Source organism: Pseudorasbora parva, chromosome 2 (genome assembly GCF_024679245.1).
Source record: "Pseudorasbora parva isolate DD20220531a chromosome 2, ASM2467924v1, whole genome shotgun sequence".
In the NCBI taxonomy this organism is placed as follows: domain Eukaryota; kingdom Metazoa; phylum Chordata; class Actinopteri; order Cypriniformes; family Gobionidae; genus Pseudorasbora; species Pseudorasbora parva.
In genome coordinates this window covers 1,988,990-2,007,639 of record NC_090173.1, presented here as the reverse complement: position 1 = coordinate 2,007,639, position 18,650 = coordinate 1,988,990, and the positions used below count along the sequence as shown (strand labels likewise).

General features: G+C 37.1%; 1 protein-coding gene across 1 annotated transcript in view; it reads left to right on the top strand.

Moving 5' to 3' along the window:
- The window catches only part of LOC137089826 (zinc finger protein 585A-like), a 56,807-nt gene that overhangs the window by 894 nt on the left and 37,263 nt on the right, over positions 1-18,650 (top strand). The window contains exon 2 of the mRNA XM_067453403.1: positions 2,755-3,172. Coding sequence (XP_067309504.1) covers positions 3,139-3,172 — 34 coding nt within the window. The 5' untranslated portion in view covers positions 2,755-3,138. The remainder of the gene's footprint in view (positions 1-2,754; positions 3,173-18,650) is intronic.

Below are 18,650 nucleotides of genomic sequence, written 5' to 3'. Positions count from 1 at the left end.
TGTTTATAGATCAGTGGTTGTTTATAGATCTGTGGTTGTTTATAGATCTGTGATTGTTTATAGATCTGTGATTGTTTATAGATCAGTGGTTGTTTATAGACCTGTGGTTGTTTATAGATCTGTGTGGTTGTGTATAGAACTGTGATTGTTTATAGATCAGTGGTTGTTTATAGATCTGTGGTTGTTTATAGATCTGTGTGGTTGTGTATAGATCTGTGATTGTTTATAGATCAATGGTTGTTTATAGATCTGTGGTTGTTTATAGATCTGTGATTGTTTATAGATCTGTGATTGTTTATAGATCTGTGATTGTTTATAGATCAGTGGTTGTTTATAGACCTGTGGTTGTTTATAGATCTGTGTGGTTGTGTATAGATCTGTGATTGTTTATAGATCAGTGGTTGTTTATAGATCTGTGTGGTTGTGTATAGATCTGTGATTGTTTATAGATCTGTGGTTGTTTATAGATCTGTGATTGTTTATAGATCAGTGGTTGTTTATAGATCTGTGGTTGTTTATAGATCTGTGTGGTTGTGTATAGATCTGTGATTGTTTATAGATCTGTGGTTGTTTATAGATCAGTGGTTGTTTATAGATCTGTGGTTGTGTATAGATCTGTGATTGTTTATAGATCAGTGGTTGTTTATAGATCTGTGGTGGTTTATAGATCTGTGATTGTTTATGGTTCTGTGGTTGTTTATAGATATGTGGTTGTTTATAGATCTGTGATTGTTTATAGATCTGTGGTTGTTTATAGATCAGTGGTTGTTTATAGATCTGTGGTTGTGTATAGATCTGTGATTTGTTTATAGATCTGTGGTTGTTTATAGATCAGTGGTTGTTTATAGATCTGTGATTGTTTATAGACCCGTGGTTGTTTATAGATCTGTGATTGTTTATAGTTCTGTGGTTTTTTATAGATCTGTGATTGTTTATAGATCAGTGGTTGTTTATAGATCTGTGGTTGTTTATAGATCTGTGATTGTTTATAGACCCGTGGTTGTTTATAGATCTGTGATTGTTTATAGTTCTGTGGTTTTTTATAGATCTGTGATTGTTTATAGATCAGTGGTTGTTTATAATTCTGTGGTTGTTTATAGATCTGTGGTTGTTTATAGTTCTGTGGTTGTTTATAGAACTGTGATTGTTTATAGACCCGTGGTTGTTTATAGATCTGTGGTTGTTTATTGATCTATGGTTGTTTATAGATCTGTGATTGTTTATAGTTTTGTGGTTGTTTATAGATCTGTGATTGTTTATAGCTCTGTGGTTGTTTATAGATCTGTGGTTGTTTATAGAATAGTGATTGGTTATAGATCTGTGGTTGTTTATAGAATAGTGATTGGTTATAGATCTGTGATTGTTTATAGTTCTGTGGTTGTTTATAGAGCTGTGGTTGTTTATAGATCTGTGGTTTTTTATAGATCTGTGGTTGTTTATAGATCAGTGGTTGTTTATAGATCTGTGGTTGTTTATAGATCTGTGATTGTTTATAGATCTGTGGTTGTTTATAGATCAGTGGTTGTTTATAGATCAGTGGTTGTTTATAGATCTGTGGTTGTTTATAGATCAGTGATTGGTTATAGATCTGTGTTTGTTTATAGATCTGTGGTTGTTTATAGATCTGTGGTTGTTTATAGACCTGTGGTTGTTTATAGATCTGTGATTGTTTATAGACCTGTGGTTGTTTATAGATCTGTGATTGTTTATAGATCTGTGGTTGTTTATAGACCTGTGGTTGTTTATAGATCTGTGATTGTTTATTGATCAGTGGTTGTTTATAGATCTGTGGTTGTTTATAGACTGTGATTGTTTATAGATCTGTGGTTGTTTATAGACCTGTGGTTGTTTATAGATCTGTGATTGTTTATTGATCAGCGGTTGTTTATAGATCTGTGGTTGTTTATAGATCTGTGGTTGTTTATAGATCTGTGATTGTTTATAGATCTGTGGTTGTTTATAGACCTGTGGTTGTTTATAGATCTGTGATTGTTTATTGATCAGTGGTTGTTTATAGATCTGTGGTTGTTTATAGACTGTGATTGTTTATAGATCTGTGGTTGTTTATAGACCTGTGGTTGTTTATAGATCTGTGATTGTTTATTGATCAGCGGTTGTTTATAGATCTGTGGTTGTTTATAGATGTGTGATTGTTTATAGATCTGTGGTTGTTTATAGATCTGTGGTTGTTTATAGATCTGTGGTTGTTTATAGACCTGTGGTTGTTTATAGATGTGTGATTGTTTATAGATCTGTGGTTGTTTATTGATCAGTGGTTGTTTATAGATCTGTGGTTGTTTATAGATCAGTGGTTGTTTATAGATCTGTGGTTGTTTATAGACCTGTGGTTGTTTATAGATCTGTGATTGTTTATTGATCAGTGGTTGTTTATAGATCTGTGGTTGTTTATAGACCTGTGGTTGTTTATAGATCTGTGGTTGTTTATAGACCTGTGGTTGTTTATAGATCTGTGATTGTTTATAGATCAGTGATTGTTTATAGATCTGTGCTTGTTTATAGATCTGTGGTTGTGTATAGATCTGTGGTTGTTTATAGATCTGTGATTGTTTATAGATCTGTGATTGTTTATAGATCAGTGATTGTTTATAGATCAGTGGTTGTTTATAGATTTGTGATTGTTTATAGATCAGTGATTGTTTATAGATCAGTGACTGTTTATAGATCTGTGATTGTTTATAGATCTGTGATTGTTTATAGATCTGTGGTTGTTTATAGTTCTGTGGTTGTTTATAGATCTGTGGTTGTTTATAAATCAGTGCCATCCTCAGTGAAGCCCCTCCCACATCAGTGCCATCATCAGTGAAGCCCCTCCCACATCAGTGCCATCATCAGTGAAGCCCCCCCACATCAGTGCCATCATCAGTGAAGCCCCTCCCACATCAGTGCCATCATCAGTGAAGCTCCTCCCACATCATTGCATCATCAGTGAAGCCCCTCCCACATCAGTGCCATCATCAGTGAAGCTCCTCCCACATCAGTGCCATCATCAGTGAGGCTCCTCCCACATCAGTCACATCATCAGTGAGGCTCCTCCCACATCAATCGCATTATCAGGAGTAGCTGAAATCAGTTTTTTAAAGAGGACGGTGAGAACACGAGTGATCCAGAACCTGCAGAATGAAACACACTGAAGATCCTGAAGAACAAAGAGGTTGGTGTTTATTCTTCATTCATTCATGATAAAGTTTCTCTTATAGAAGTTACTCATCGTTACAGAGATTATTCTTCTCACAGTGACTTTGGTAACAGGGTTGATGAATGCGGTCAACACTGTACAGTTTGTGTCAAAACTGAGACAATGGATTGAGATTATTTTCCTGTCCTCCCATCATGCTCTAGAAAGGGTCCAGATGATGTCACTTCCTGTGTGTCACAGTTTGAGAAATGCTCTTTTTTTAAAGGGGTCATGAACTGCGTTATTTTATTGTTTTAGGATGTTTTCTGGGGTGAACTTATAATGTTAGAATGCCTTTTACCTCAAAAAAGTTTTTCCTAGCCTGATTTTAGCCTCTGCCCTGAATGCTTTGTTTTTAAGGGGCGTGTCTGCTGTGAGACTCCCACTGCTGTGATTGGTTACCGTCTTTCCATTTGAAATAGTATTACTCTCTCTTTTATGGTTAAAGGGTTACTTCAGCGATTTAGCAGTAAGCTTTGTATTAGTAGAAACCCGGTAGTATATTCTAATTATCGTAATTGTAGGGCCGCCCAAATCGTCCCAATGGAGGCTAACGATTGGCTGGTGAAGGTCGCTGCGAAATACCCAGATAATTCAATAGGTTTAGCCAAATGGTGGTTACTGTGATTGTAATTAGATTTTGGCCCCTTGTTCAGGGGGTCACAAATGGGCAATCAGAATTAGTGTTTGAATGGGCTCTCAACATCTGTGGAGGAAGGCACTTATTTACATACAGGAGACATCCTGGACTATAGATCTGTGGGAGGTCACCTTCTTACTGGCATACAATATTTTCTTAACTTATTAAAACTTCTTTGAGGTTTGTATTATAGCTGGGAGAATGAGATCACTTTACCAGACGCACTGAGACATTTCAGATGATACTAAACACTAGGGATGTCAACGATTAATCGATGATCGATTAATTGTCGATAAGACATTTAATCGATAAGACTTATCGATCATCGATTAAGCAGGGTCATGCGCGTGCGTGAGGAAACGGGAGGAAAAATGATGCGAGCGTGCCCGAGTTCTATTTGAGACCATTTTACAGCTGGAGTTATACACCTTCATCATGACTGCAAGTCTGCATGTGCAGCCTTTTGTTTTGTGGAAATGTAAGTTGTAATATTGTGTTTATTTTGTGCAGGCCTATCTTTAGCTGATTTATCTCATAAGGATGCATTTGGTTAATAATTAACGTTAGAGGCGAGCGGTAGTAAAAGCGTGGCGGTGATCAGCTTCAGCGTGCAGCTCCAACAGCACTAATAATGACTATGATTGGGACTGTCATATTACACAACATTAATGAGAACAATATGAAACATTGTGATTGTTAAGTATTTGGGTTTATTTGCCGTGTGTTTCATTGCGTTGATCCAGGAAGAGCGCATGCACAACATGAGTCACGCATTCTGACTGGCGCATGTAACTTAGTTCACTTGTGTATTCGCATCAGATTGTGCAGAAGTAATTTGTAATATTGCATTTATTTTGTAACGTTATATATGTGATCAATCATATAGGATGCGTTTCTTTAAGCGAAATAAAACGCACTAACAAATGGCTTCAGGCAGTGATGGCTACCGGTTTTCATTCAGTGTTTCGGCTTTAGCGCATACAGAGCAATGCATAATAACGATGATTGGGACAGTCATATTATATAACAGAAATGAGAACACTGTTTTAATAAATGGTTGTAAAGTCATCGGGTTTAGGTGCCGTGTTCAGAGCGTTGTTCCAGGAAGAGCGCGTCTCCCGTTCAGAATATGAATATCAGCAACTCAATTCAAGTTCACTTGTGCATTCGCATCATTTTGTGAAGATATATAATTTGTAATATTTTGTTAACTTTATATAATTCTGATTAATCTCATATAGGAAGCTTTTTGTTGAGTTAAATAACGTGCTAGCAAAGAGCTTCAGTGTAACTTACCAGTGTTGATTCAGCTCATCCGCTTCAGCTCGCGCAGTTCAAACAGCAACGCACGACTAATAATAACTATGATTGGGACAGTCACATTACATAACATTAATGAAAACAATATTTTAATAAATCGTTTTGAATTAATTGGGTTTAGGTGACGTTTCAGCACGTTGTTCTTGGAAGAGCGTCCACACATTCTGAATAACAGATCTGAGGCGGCGTTCGTGTTGTATTACATGTTATATTTGGTTATTAAATAAGTAATTTAATTAAATTATAAATAACATAGACTAATTTTACAATCCCATAGCCCTTTGTTTAGATAAAAAAAATCCTTCTCATTCATTTGGTGAAGAACATGGTGTTTTGAGCAGCATTGCACATAGGCCTGCTGTCATGCTGTCGGCTATAAGCCACTGCTGTAGACGCATATTTCAGTATTATGGTTAACGATTAATCGATTAATTGATCGTTAATTTAAACGACGATCGATCATGGGAATTTGTGAAAATTGACATCCCTACTAAACACGTATAGTTTCTCATTGTACACACTTAACCTTATATAGCTTCCGGGAGGGGGTAAAGGGGCAAGTACATTTAGTGATATGCAGAGTGTGAGGGTGAGATGTGAGTGTATCGGTGTGACAGGAGAGTGTTCAGATGTTAATCCTTCACAGAGTTCTTTGTTTTTCAGGTCAGACCTCATTGCACCAGCCTTACACACATAATACTGCGCACATACACAGATACACAGGCTCTCCAAGGTTGGAGCTGATTAGGCTCCAGTTCTAACCAAAACATGCTGATAACATGTGCTTTCTCTCGGTGAGAGGGACAGACAATAGCCCAGGCAATATTCATCTCGAGTCTTTAGTGTTTCAGTAAAAGGAAATATTAAATATAACAAAATATAATAAATTAAATGTAATGTAATGCACTTTAAAAAACAAGAAACATGAAGCAAAATCATAACTGAAATTAAAAGAATCATTATAATAATATGCGAAGAAAAATATTTATTAAGGCTTTGATTAGGAATTGAAATAGGATATATATATATATATTTAAAATAATTGGTTCTCATTTTATTCTCCTTTAAATGCTGATGTATCTGTGTGATCAGAGCTGAATGTTCAGGATGGTTCCTCCAGTCTTCAGTGATCATGATCCTTCAGAAATCATTCTCAGATGAGGATTCATTACGAGTGCTGGAGACAGTTCTGCTGACTAATATTTTTTATAAGGATGTGTTAAATTGATAAAAACTGACAGTAAAGGAGATTTATATTATTTGAAAATATGTTTTTATTTTGAACAAATGCAGTTCTTTTGAGCCTTTTATTCATTTACTGTATTTTCCGGACTATAAGTCGCATCAGTCAAAAAATGCGTCATGAAGAGGAAAATAACATAAGTCGCACTGGACTATAAGTCGCATTAGGGCAGAAGCAGAGCGGGAGCCGCGCGCGCTGTGCATAACGGAGCAGAAGAAAGAAAGTTTGAAGTGAGAAACTTGTGAATGACTAGAGAAAAGCAGACGTTACTTTAACTGTAATGAAGAAAACAAAAAAAGCTAATCGCGGACTGAAAGCAAGATGGCCAGAGCTGAAGGAACGAGTCCACAGATGCTTGAACTCTCTGCCGGGAGAGGCTCAGCCGCGCGAGACGGACGCTGTGGGAATCGTTCTCCGCTGCATATTTTACTACATGCAGAGTTTGTAATTTGCACACTGTAAGAAATTGCTGTTAATTTACAGCTGAATTTCAACAGTATAATCCTGTTAAGTTCAAAAGCAGTACATTAATGTTTTTTTTGTTTTTGTCAAATGACGTAGACAAAATATAACGGCATTTTACCGTATTTATTAGTTGAAGGAAAAAAAACATTACTATCCAATATTTTTGAAAACTGCTGAGCACGCATGGACTTTCATCCGCCATCATACTGTTAATAGGTGAGTTTTGCACGATATCGTAGACAAAATACATTACATTTGCTACAGCAACTAACCTGTATTGTGGATATTGGAAGTGAAATTATCTTTTATTTGTTCTTTTCAGAGACTCGCCAGAGTTTCGAGTCTCTCGAAACTCTTTTCAGAGATGCAACATCTTGGATAGGATTTCTGACTCGGATTATATTATTCCCAGTTACAGGGTGAGTTACATGAGATAATAATTCTTCTGCATCTATTTTATTTTATTTTATCCAAACACTGTTGCATTGAAATCATATTGATGAATCTGTAGCCCGCTGAAAAGAAAGGTTGTTTACTAACTGGCTAGCTTGCTTTTCTTTAATCTGCGAAACCTCTAGAGTTAGAAAAAAAACTTAATTTCGATGTCATTGTGATTGCAAACTTGGGTAAGCATGTTCTAATATGCACATCTTTATTCTTAGGTGCATTTATTGTAGTACTGTTGTGCTTTTATTCCGGTTATATGTTCTAATTTGTACATATAATTTATTCGGTCGATTTATTTGTATTATATTTCCGATTACAGAGTAAATTCCATGCAACATGATAGAATTCTTCTGCAAAGTTAATTTTTCAAACACTGTTGTTTTGAGATTACATCGAAGTCTTTGTAGCGCGCTGAAATAGGCAGACCGGTATTAGTTTGCTTTTCTGGAATTGGCGAAACCTCCAGCATTACGAAGAAACAAAAAAACAACAACGACAAAAAAAACCTTAATTTCGTTGTCATTGCGATTACAAACCTGAGCATGTTCTAATATGCACATCTTTATTCTTAGGTGCATTTATTCTTTTATTCCGGTTATATTTTTTTCATCAATCCAAGTTGGTTTTGAAGTTAAATGATATAGTACTTATTAAAAGTAATTCTTATTCGTAGTTTTGGTATTGCTTTGTACAGCAATGCTGCTTTGGCCAGCATAGTATTCTTAAGGCCATTTTATTTTGTTGGATATATTTTTGGCTGATATTTTTTTCCAGACTTGTCAGCATGTTTTCATGTCAGTTCTGTGGACATCAATGTAGTACTACAGCATATTAATATTAATAAATCAAATTTAAGCAACATAATTTCACAATACAAAATCTATACACATTTACACTTAAAGGTCTGTACTGACCAGTCTATGTTGAAATGCATTTATGTTAGAAGGACAGGACTCTGTGACTGTTTTAATTTATAGCTTTCCATGCATTAATTTGCAATTGGCAATGTCAAATTAATGTTATGTCAGTGCTGAAATTGTTTTTACTTTTTTAAGGTACAGGTAAAACACCAGGAAGCAGTATCCAGCAGTGGATGATCAGCCTTGAGGAGCACATCATTTGCGAGGGCATCCAACCGTCTTTCCTGTCTGGGCTTGCAGCTCTTTTCTCTACTTACTACAATCTCAATCTTCAGTACCAAGCTGAAGCCGCATGCACACTGGAATTCATCCAAAGGTCAGATATTTGGATGCATACATTAAATTTACTTCAGATTTTATTTGTATATCTCTTATTAAAATACTTATAGATTTAAAGCCGCTTTACAGAAAATGTGTTTATTTAAACACTTGGCCCTAATAAACAGAGAATATAGCATCAAATAGATATATTTCCTATCAAATATTTGAGCCCTATTACGTAAACATAAGTGACTGTCAAGGAAATAAAATGTCCATCGGTGCTGAGGTTGAAACCTTGCAAGGAAGCAGACTCATCCAGTACCCATCTTTTGTTGCCATTAAAATGCTGACCATGTGCATTTGTTACAATTTTTTCAGTCAAGATGTTATGTCAGTGTTTGAACAAAGAGATATCTTTAATCTAGACTGAAACACATCATTCAGCCCACAAGAGTGCTGGAGCTTGTTAAGAGAATTTTCTTTCCTGACAATGTAAAGCAAAGTGTTCTTAATACAAGAATAGACTTACTATATTTATATATGCTATATTCATATGTTCCCCATGAGTAATTTTTCCCCCTCCACACTAATTCTAAACACACACATTTGTTTTGCAGGCGGGTCATTGGGATAAATCCGGAAAAGGGCACCAAGGCCGGAGGATTCATTTCAAAACGGACGGGGAAGGTCACTCAGAAAAAGAAAACCGTGAACCCTCGTGTCTCCAGTCTGCTTAAAAAATTGATGGATTTGAGTGGGACTTTATCTAAGTATTACACACCACAGACCCCACACACATCTCACACATGCATCACACATATGCGCATCTCATGCACACTCACATCGCACACATCGGACACGCATCACGCACACACACACACACACACGCACGCACGCACATGTCGCACGCACGCACACACACACACACACATTTACACACTCTGTTTTTTCAGGTATTCAGTAATTCTTATTCACTTACAAACATTTACTCAGTTGTTTTATAATTTGTTCACTTAATCTCTGTGTTCTGAGTTCATTTTTTGGACAGCCTGTATGACTTGAAAAGCCAGAATAATTTGTTAAAAACTTGTTAAAGCAGTTGATTTTACATTAACAAATGTAATAATTTGTTTAACCTTTTGCTTTCATTTTGTACAAATGTCAGAATTCGATTAGGGGAATATTTTAAGTTTATTTCTGTATTACCAATTCTTCCCCATACATTTTCATTTCTTTTCCTAAGAAAGTTATTCAAAAGTTTAATAAAACAAGACATGTTTTCAAACAATACTTTAAAGCTGCTTTCCTTCAGTTACATTTTTAAGTCACTGTTTCAAAAAGTACACACTGTACACTTATACTTACATATACACACTGTAGTAAAACATGGTATTTTGTAGTAAGACTGTTAGGGGCAATTTGCTAAATCACACTGTTTAGAAAATAAATAATATGTACATATATATATACTTTGAATGTAGAAACAGCATTATGCTGTATTTGCAAAAACAGTCTCCAACTGTAAATTTCACCAACAGTAAGATACAGTTAATTTTACAGTGCCTTGCTGGCAACCGTGCTGCCAGTTCTTTACTGTTTTTTAACGGGAAAATTTTTTACAGTGCAGAATAGGATTTTCTTTATGGGGGCATTTTGTTTGTGTTCAGTCTTTCTCAGTTGTTGTCTTTAAGTTAATATTTCAGTTAAGTTAGTAACTAAGTTAGTTTTTTTTCTGGGGTAGGCTACAGGAGCAGCAGAGAGCGCCCTCTTGCGGCTAAATATTTATTCTTGTCAGTCAGTATGAATTAAATTTGATATTTAAGTCGCACCTGACTACAAGTTGCAGGACCCGCCAAACTATGAAAAAAAGTGCGACTTATAGTCCGGAAAATACAGTATTTATTTATACAAGAAAGAAAAAAATGACTGACCCCAAATGACTGACCAGTAGTGTATACTGCTGTTACAAAAGAATCCTATTTTTAAAACATTTGCTTCTTTTTTTAATTTATTTTTAATTTATTTTTAATACTTTTTATTCAACAAAGTATTATAAAAAAGTATCTCAGGTTATGAGCATATATTAGTGAGCAGACCTGTCTCCAACACTCGTAATGAATCCTCATCTGAGAATGATTTCTGAAGGATCATGATCACTGAAGACTGGAGGAACCATCCTGAACATTCAGCTCTGATCACACAAATACATCAGCATTTAAAGGAGAATACACTGAAAAACAATGATTTTAATTTATAATAATATATCACAATATTACATTTTTCAGTTTTTTTGATCAAATAAATGCAGGCTTGATGAGCAGAAGAAACTTCTTTCAAAAACATTAAAAAAAGTAATGTGTCCAAACTTGGTGCTGTATATACAGCTGTGGAAAAAAGCACTGTAAATGTTCAGTTTACGTAAAACAAAACAAACTTAAAGAAATAACTGAAGTTAATTTAATATTCAGCTAAAAGTACAGAAAGCTAACACCTCCCAAGTAATTTAAGAAATACATGTCAAGTTAGTTTAATGCCAATTCTATTGAACAAACTCTCTTCTTACTTAGAGCTTGCACACTGCCTGCGTGACACGCTAGAAATAAACCAACACCCATTTTTCACATAACACGCAAGTGTGTTAGAAAGGTTTCCATGAAAAATTGAGTAGGAAAAGTAATTTGACATGAATACATATTAATGACAGTTTGATGTTTGAAAGTATCTAGGTTTTCACATAAATGCAGATATAATTGTACTTTAAAAAATTAAAAAAGATTGAATTTCAAATATTGCACCTGTCAAAAAATTGTGCTTCATATTTTTCCCATAAACGTGCAGGCCTAGCATAAAGACACAAGACTCATGTCTCAAACACCTGGGCTGTACCTCAAACGGTAATGCACTATGAACATAACGTCTTCAGTTTGTGTACTATTATATTGAACCTGGATATAACAATTTACAAATGTGTAATCCCACAGATTATAGATTATTCTAAAATATTCTATCTAATAATATGCTCATCGACACGGCATCCTCAATAAACCCGTCTCTGGCGTGATGCTTCCAATCTTTCGAATATTCAGATCTAATATGATTTCTGACCTGTAAGATTGCCAGAATAATAATAATAATAATCATACACTGTGTGTTACCGTATATACCCGAATATAAGACGACCCCCCATTTTCCAGACATATTTTTTTGGGAATATTTTTTTTGTTTTGTTTTTACATTTTTTCAACACCATTCATTATGGTGATTAAGCCTGTTCATGTGCTTGTCCTTCAGACAGTACATCGGTAATAAAAAATGTGGCGTTGTCAGTGTGGCCTGAACTTTATCAGAAAAACACACATAGACACAACAGTCTCTCCCCAGAGAGAGAGAGAGACACATTTTTCATTGATTTTATTCTCTAACGAATCATAACGGGAAACGAGGTGCCACTCTGTGAACTGGGGGAGGTTTATTGGTTCACAAATTGATCATCCCTGAATATTCATGTCATAAAAGTAATACAATTAAAAGGACTATGGCTAATGACATAAAATGTCACATGAACTGTAAAACAGTCCTAAAAAAATGGTCCTATTGATTAATCAAAATCATAACTTAATAAGAATCATTAACCCTCTGGGGTTCTTCTTTAAAAAAAAGAAATGTTAGAAACCGCAGCTTCATCGCAATGGTATGAAACTTGGTACTTGGTATATGAACACAAAAAAAAAAAAGTTGGGGGAATTTTGGGGACAGGATTTGAAAAGTCAAAAATGACCCCGATAGGAAATGATTGGGAAATTGGCAAAAATATGAAAATACAGAGTTTTTTGTGCATATAATCTACAAATCAGCCAGGATGCAGAAAAAAGGCCTCAAAAGTGAAGGGGTGAATCTCTAAAACATCAGGAGTGCAAAACAGACACACAAAAAAACTCTCACACACACACACACACACACACACACACACACACACACACACACACACACACACACACACACACACACACACACACACACGCACACACACACGCACACGCACACACACACACGCAAACACACACTGGGTCTGTAAAGCCACTGTAGTAGTAAAAATGTGCTATTGCGTGATAAAAATGCTCAATGTGTCCACTAGATGGCACCAATCAAATAAAAATAAAAATGCTTTCATGAGGCCTAAGCTTGACTCTAAAATGAAATACAGCTTTAAAAAAAAAAGGTCATATGGGAAAAAATGGGAAATGGGTCATGGTTGAAAAAATGGGTCATAATTATTGCATAAATATTTTTTATAAATCATAAAATTATCTCAAACACCAAAAAAGGAAAATATATTATTGAACAAAAATATATTTAATTGATTTTACTCCAATTTTTTTTTTAATCTTAATCCTGCCCTCCGAGTCGTTTTTGTCTCAAATATCCATAAATGAAGAACCCCAGTGGTTTAAAAATCATTATAATAATGTAGAAAATAATTTCAGTAGGATATATAATTATATTGAAGCGGCGATAGAATTCAGAATATTTCAGTAAAAAGCACCATATAAAATAAATGAACATACCTCGGTTTTTACCCACGGGTTTCGGCAGGGGCGGATTTAGGGATTTGGGGCAAAATCCAGGAATGGGGCCCTATATACCAATTGCACATTTACAACCTTGCGGTTATTTTCACTGTTGTGGTTATTGCTGCTGCATGACCCCTCCGCCCCCACACATTTAAATTAGACTGAGGGAAATTATAACACATAAGTATTATTTCAACCCAAAATGAAGTGTGTCTGTGTGGAAAGGAACTGCATGCGTCATCTACACAGAAATGAGTGAGCGCCATTTAAAACGATAAACATAATACTTACGCACTGTTGCTCCGGTCTAATTAATTGAAATCATTCAACTTGTTTGATTTAACAACAATTTATTAAAAGTTTAACGTAACATATACAGTACAGGCCAAAGATTTGGACACATTACTATCTGTAATGTTTTTGAAAGAAGTTTCTTCTGCTCATCAAGCCTGCATTTATTTGATCAAAAATATAGAAAAAAGTAATATTGTGATGTATTATTACAATTTAAAATCATAGTTTTTCAGTGTATTCTCCTTTAAATGCTGATGTATTTGTGTGATCAAAGCTGAATGTTCAGGATGGTTCCTCCAGTCTTCAGTGATCATGATCCTTCAGAAATCATTCTCAGATGAGGATTTAGATTGAAGGGCTTCCTGTCCACCAAAGACTTGGAAACTGTTATCTATGCTTTTATCTCGTCCAGATTAGACTACTGCAATTCTTTGTATATGGGCGTGTCTAAAAAGCCCATGGCACGTCTGCAGCTAGTGCAGAATGCAGCGGCCAGATTGCTGACTGGAAAAACTCCATTATCTCTCCAGTTCTGGCATCTTTGCACTGGCTCCCTGTGGAGTTTAGGGTCCGGGTCCAATACAAGGTCCTTTTAATGGTTTTTAAAGGCTTACACGGACAAGCCCCTGTTTACATCTCAGAGCTATTACAGCATCACTGTACCTCAAGACCACTAAGATCACCACAAAGCTTATTGTTAAAGGCTCGGAAATCTCGCCTGAAAACAAAGGGAGATCGAGCCTTCGCGGTGGCGGCACCGAGGCTCTGGAATGGTCTCCCGGTTTACATCAAGTCCTGTGACTCCATCGCTGGTTTTAAGTCTATGTTAAAGACATATTTATTTTCCGTTGCTTTCAGTTGTCCTTAGCTATATGTGGATTGAATGCTTTGTGTCTATGGATGTCTGTTAAACGCTACTTAACTGTGGAGCCTGTAAAGCACTTTGGTCAACTTGTGTTGTATTTAAATGTGCTATATAGATAAATTTTGATTTGATTTGATTCATTATGAGTGTTGGAAACAGTTCTGCTTTTTTGTACTGTCTATAGTTTTATGTATTTACATCTTTATGGTAATCAAATTAAGGCATACAAAATCAATCTTTTATTCCAATGAAATTATACAAATCCTTTAAAGTTTTGTACCTATGATTTCCGCGATGCAGAAAACGCATACGGAATCGCGGAATCCAGTCATAAAACTGGAAAGTACAGTTTAACACCAATGCTAATGAATAAATCCAATGCAAGTATCAAATCGATATGGACCAATATGGACCGCTATATAAATCCTGCATGTTTTATGTCTCTGTGTGAATGAATTGTGAATGCGAGCGTCGCACGTGCTTTAGTAGTAAACGAAATAAGTAAGGGATAATGTCCCCCCAGCCGGTTGTTATCGCAGAATAAACCCCTCCAGAGTGATCAGGACCCCGAGGCGAAGCGGAGCGTCACTCTGAAGGGGTTTATTCTGAGATAACAACCGGCTGGGTGGACATTATCCCGCTTATTACACGGCTACTAGTCTCAAATAAATTACACACTAAATATTGTCTTGAGATTAAATATTTTATTAGCTCTTACGCAAAGCTTCCGCGAAGAAAAACAGTTCCAGACTGCTTTAAGCCTTTATCTATTGCTGCTAAATGTTGAGAATGAATGCTGAAAGGGTTAGTTCAGCCAAAAATGAGTCCAGGCTAACGTTAATCCCAGCAGTAGTTGGAGCTGTTTCTGAAGTCCATTAAATGCAGCTGTCCGTCAAATAACGTGCTCCACACGGCTCCGATGGGTTAATAGAGCCTTCTGATTCCAATCGATGCGTTTGTGTCAGAAAAATATCCATATTAAAAACGTTATAAACAGGGGCGGAGCCAGACGATGTAAACATTCGGGGCTTAGCCCAAACCTAGGGGGATCCGGGGGTATACTCCCCCGGGGATAATTTTTTCCTATTTACATCAGCTAAATGCACTATTTTTCAGGCTTTTTGAGATAATAGAATGCCTAAAAATCTATATACTATCTGGGAAAATGATAAGTTACTCAGTAAAAAAAAACAAAACAAAAAAACAAACAAAAAAAAAAAAACCTTCACCCATACCCCTTTTCCACCAAGGCAGTGCTGGTGCTAAATCGGAGCCAGAGCCTAGTTTCAAATCGGTTCTTTGTGTTTCCACAGCCAAAGCACCAGCTCCGAGCCAGGAAAAGTGGTTCTTAAGTAACACCAAAACATTGCTGGGCTAGAAGTAAGAACCGCTTGCGTCACCGGCTGGGGGCGGCGTTACCGTGATCAACAAGATGAACACAAACCTGTGACCGCCATTGTTTCAATAGCAGCTAATCAAGCTAACAGCTGCTGGATTGTAATCTCCGTCTATAAAAATCATGGAGAGCTGCACAAATGCGTTGGATTTGCGGCGTTTTAATGCTGATGTAGGATCATAAAGCCATGAGCCACTGAGGGAAGGCTTGTTCGAGATGCATCGGCAAGCGCTGTGCAGACTGATTGCGTATGACATCAAAGTAGAGCGAGCGCCAACGACCCCTTATGCTTTTGAATCGCTCGCGCAGTATTTGGATATCATATGTGGGTTGGTCTGCGCAGCGTCAATGCATTAGATAGAACACGCCTGGAAATTGTGTGTGTGTGTGTTTCCCGCTGCCTCGCTAGCAGTAGAGTCCTGCAACGGGTCGGGTACCCGCGGGCATAAAAGTGGCTAAAACAGGTGGATTACATAAATTATAAAATACACGGGCGGATAATTAATTCCGTGCGAGCGGGTAGAAGCGCGGATGAAAAATATGTGCAATATTTTTCTGTGCTGTGGCGAGGCGGAGGAGCGAGCGAGACCAGGGCGTGATGGCGAATGAGTGTCACCTGTGAGCCACACCGGTCTCAAATCCTCTCACGAGGGAGCTCGGCGGCATATAAGGACGAGAGATCACCAGACCTGGATTTTACGTTGAGTTGTGTTTGTTTTATTATGTGTGTGCGTGGCAGATGTCCGTGAGGGGCCGCGTTACTTTCGCTTTGTTTGGTTAAGTCTTTTAAATGTTCGCCGGTTCTCGAAAAACGATCAAAACGATCCGGTCGTCCTTCTTCCCCCCCAAACATACTGTATTACAATTTCTATGTCCAATTTACCATTACACATACACGCAACAACTATTTGCCATTTGATCCATCACGTCACCACCACTGTGACTTTTGTTGATGCCACTCGTAGCCCAGATGGAGCGAGCGTTGCAGGATTAGCAATGGATGAAGTAAAAGTAAAGTTGGTGAGTGAAGTATATAAAATTGTTGACAACGAGTCTATAAAGGCACTTTAGCCTGTTTCTTTAGCCCATTCATGATGCTGTTGATGTTGAGAGAAGTGCAATATTAAAAAAAATAAAGCATTTTAATTGGAATGATTTTAGCGTGTGTCATTTATTGCGGGCAGGGATCGGGTAACGGGCAAATATTAACGGGTCTGGGATGGACCCGTGCAGGACTCTGGTATGACGTAAGACCTGGCTCTGTTGTGGCTCTTAGCATGTGGAAAAGAAAACGGTTCTTAGAAGGCTCTCAAGTCGAACCAACTTAGAACTGACACTTGCACTGGCTCCGAACTAGCACCCGGTTCATTTTGGTGGAAAAGGGGTACCAGTAGAGCCCACAACCTGTTTGGTATTTAACTGTTCTCCAGCTGTAGTGAATCCAAAACGCCAAACATGTTAAGGATGACTCATTTTAACCCCTGGCAAATAAAAAAGGCAACCATTATCTGACTATTTTTAAGTTAGCCTGCATAGGTGAAATTGGAATTTGGTGTAAACATCATTATTAATCTTTAGAGTTCAGTTTGGTTTACTTTGTGCTTAGCTGACAGATTTGCCACATCAGAATCCATGACCAATCAGATGTTTTTTTCGGCTGCAAACATTCGCAGTTGGTTAGTTCTTCAAAGGAAATGCCCGTATTTGGATTAGACAGCGCTGTGTGTGAGACTGAGAGCTTTATAATGACACCAGGCATGACATGCTTCTGTGAATGGAGACGGCACGGGAGCTCGCGTTAGAGTAACTTTGGATGATTTCAGGTAGAAATCTAAAGGCGCACGGTGACAAAATATAATGAAATAACACCCTTAAATGTGTAATGTTGCCTTTTTTATTTTGACATGAAAGCTTACATGTTAAGGGAGTAAACTGGCCCAAAATCTCAAAATTGACTTTGTTTTCACCTGTCGTGTCTCGCCTTAATAAGTAACACCTAACGTTAACTCTAGCTAGCCAGCAATACAGTCATGTAACTCAAGTGTTACAACAGTGGATTCACAAACCTGTAACACTTTCGTCTGACGCAGAATCTCTCTCTGGCCGGTGAGGTTTAGTGTTCCTTTAAAAAAAAAAAAAGTGTAGTGTCCATGTTAACTACGACGCCGGTGAAATACAAAAGCCCGCCAATCCTTGATGACAACGACGAAGAAGAAGATGTATATTCTTCCTCGTTAGTTTTTATTGGCAGTTGGCATTGGCAAACAAGCTGGGGATTTTGTGTGCGACGCATTGCCGACCGCCACACACACGGTAATAGAGCTTTTGTTTCATTTTTTGCCGCTCCAGTCTGAAAGACTAAGAGGAAATGAAACAAAATTTATTTATTTATTTATTTAAATTTATTTTATTTTTTTTACTAAAAGATTCGGGGCTTTTGACAAAACATTCAGGGCTTAAGCCCAATTAGCAACCCCCCGCTCCGCCCCTGGTTATAAAGGAAACCCGCCTTGAAGTCTTCCATTGTAGCCATGGCTGTTTAAGTATTTAACATCCACAAGATGGCGCCAGCGTTAAGCACAGAAGTAGTACCGGTCAAGGTAACTCGTAGTACCCGGATGAGCGGTTGTTATCTGGAAATAACATACCGCTGGAATGCGCGTAATAATATAAGATATACACTGATTAAAAGCTACTGTATTAAAACAATTTAATTCAAGAGCAGTGAGTGATTTTCTCTGTCTTTTGTTGTTTTATTAACATAATTTTAGCGGTGAACTGTCCCTTTCAGGACAAGTGGTCTCTATAGGCTGCGCTACTGTCACTTTAAGACCTGCTCGCATCTCATATACAGACACACGCGTGACTTTACTTTCACTTTAGACATAACCGACTGTGTTAATATATGTTAACCTGGTGTGTATTTGACAGTATTAGTGCAGTAAGATGACTTAGTCCAGTAATCACATGTGTTTGACAGGCTTTTAGTGCGCGCGCAAATTAAATGTTTAACCATGCAAATGTATTTCCGT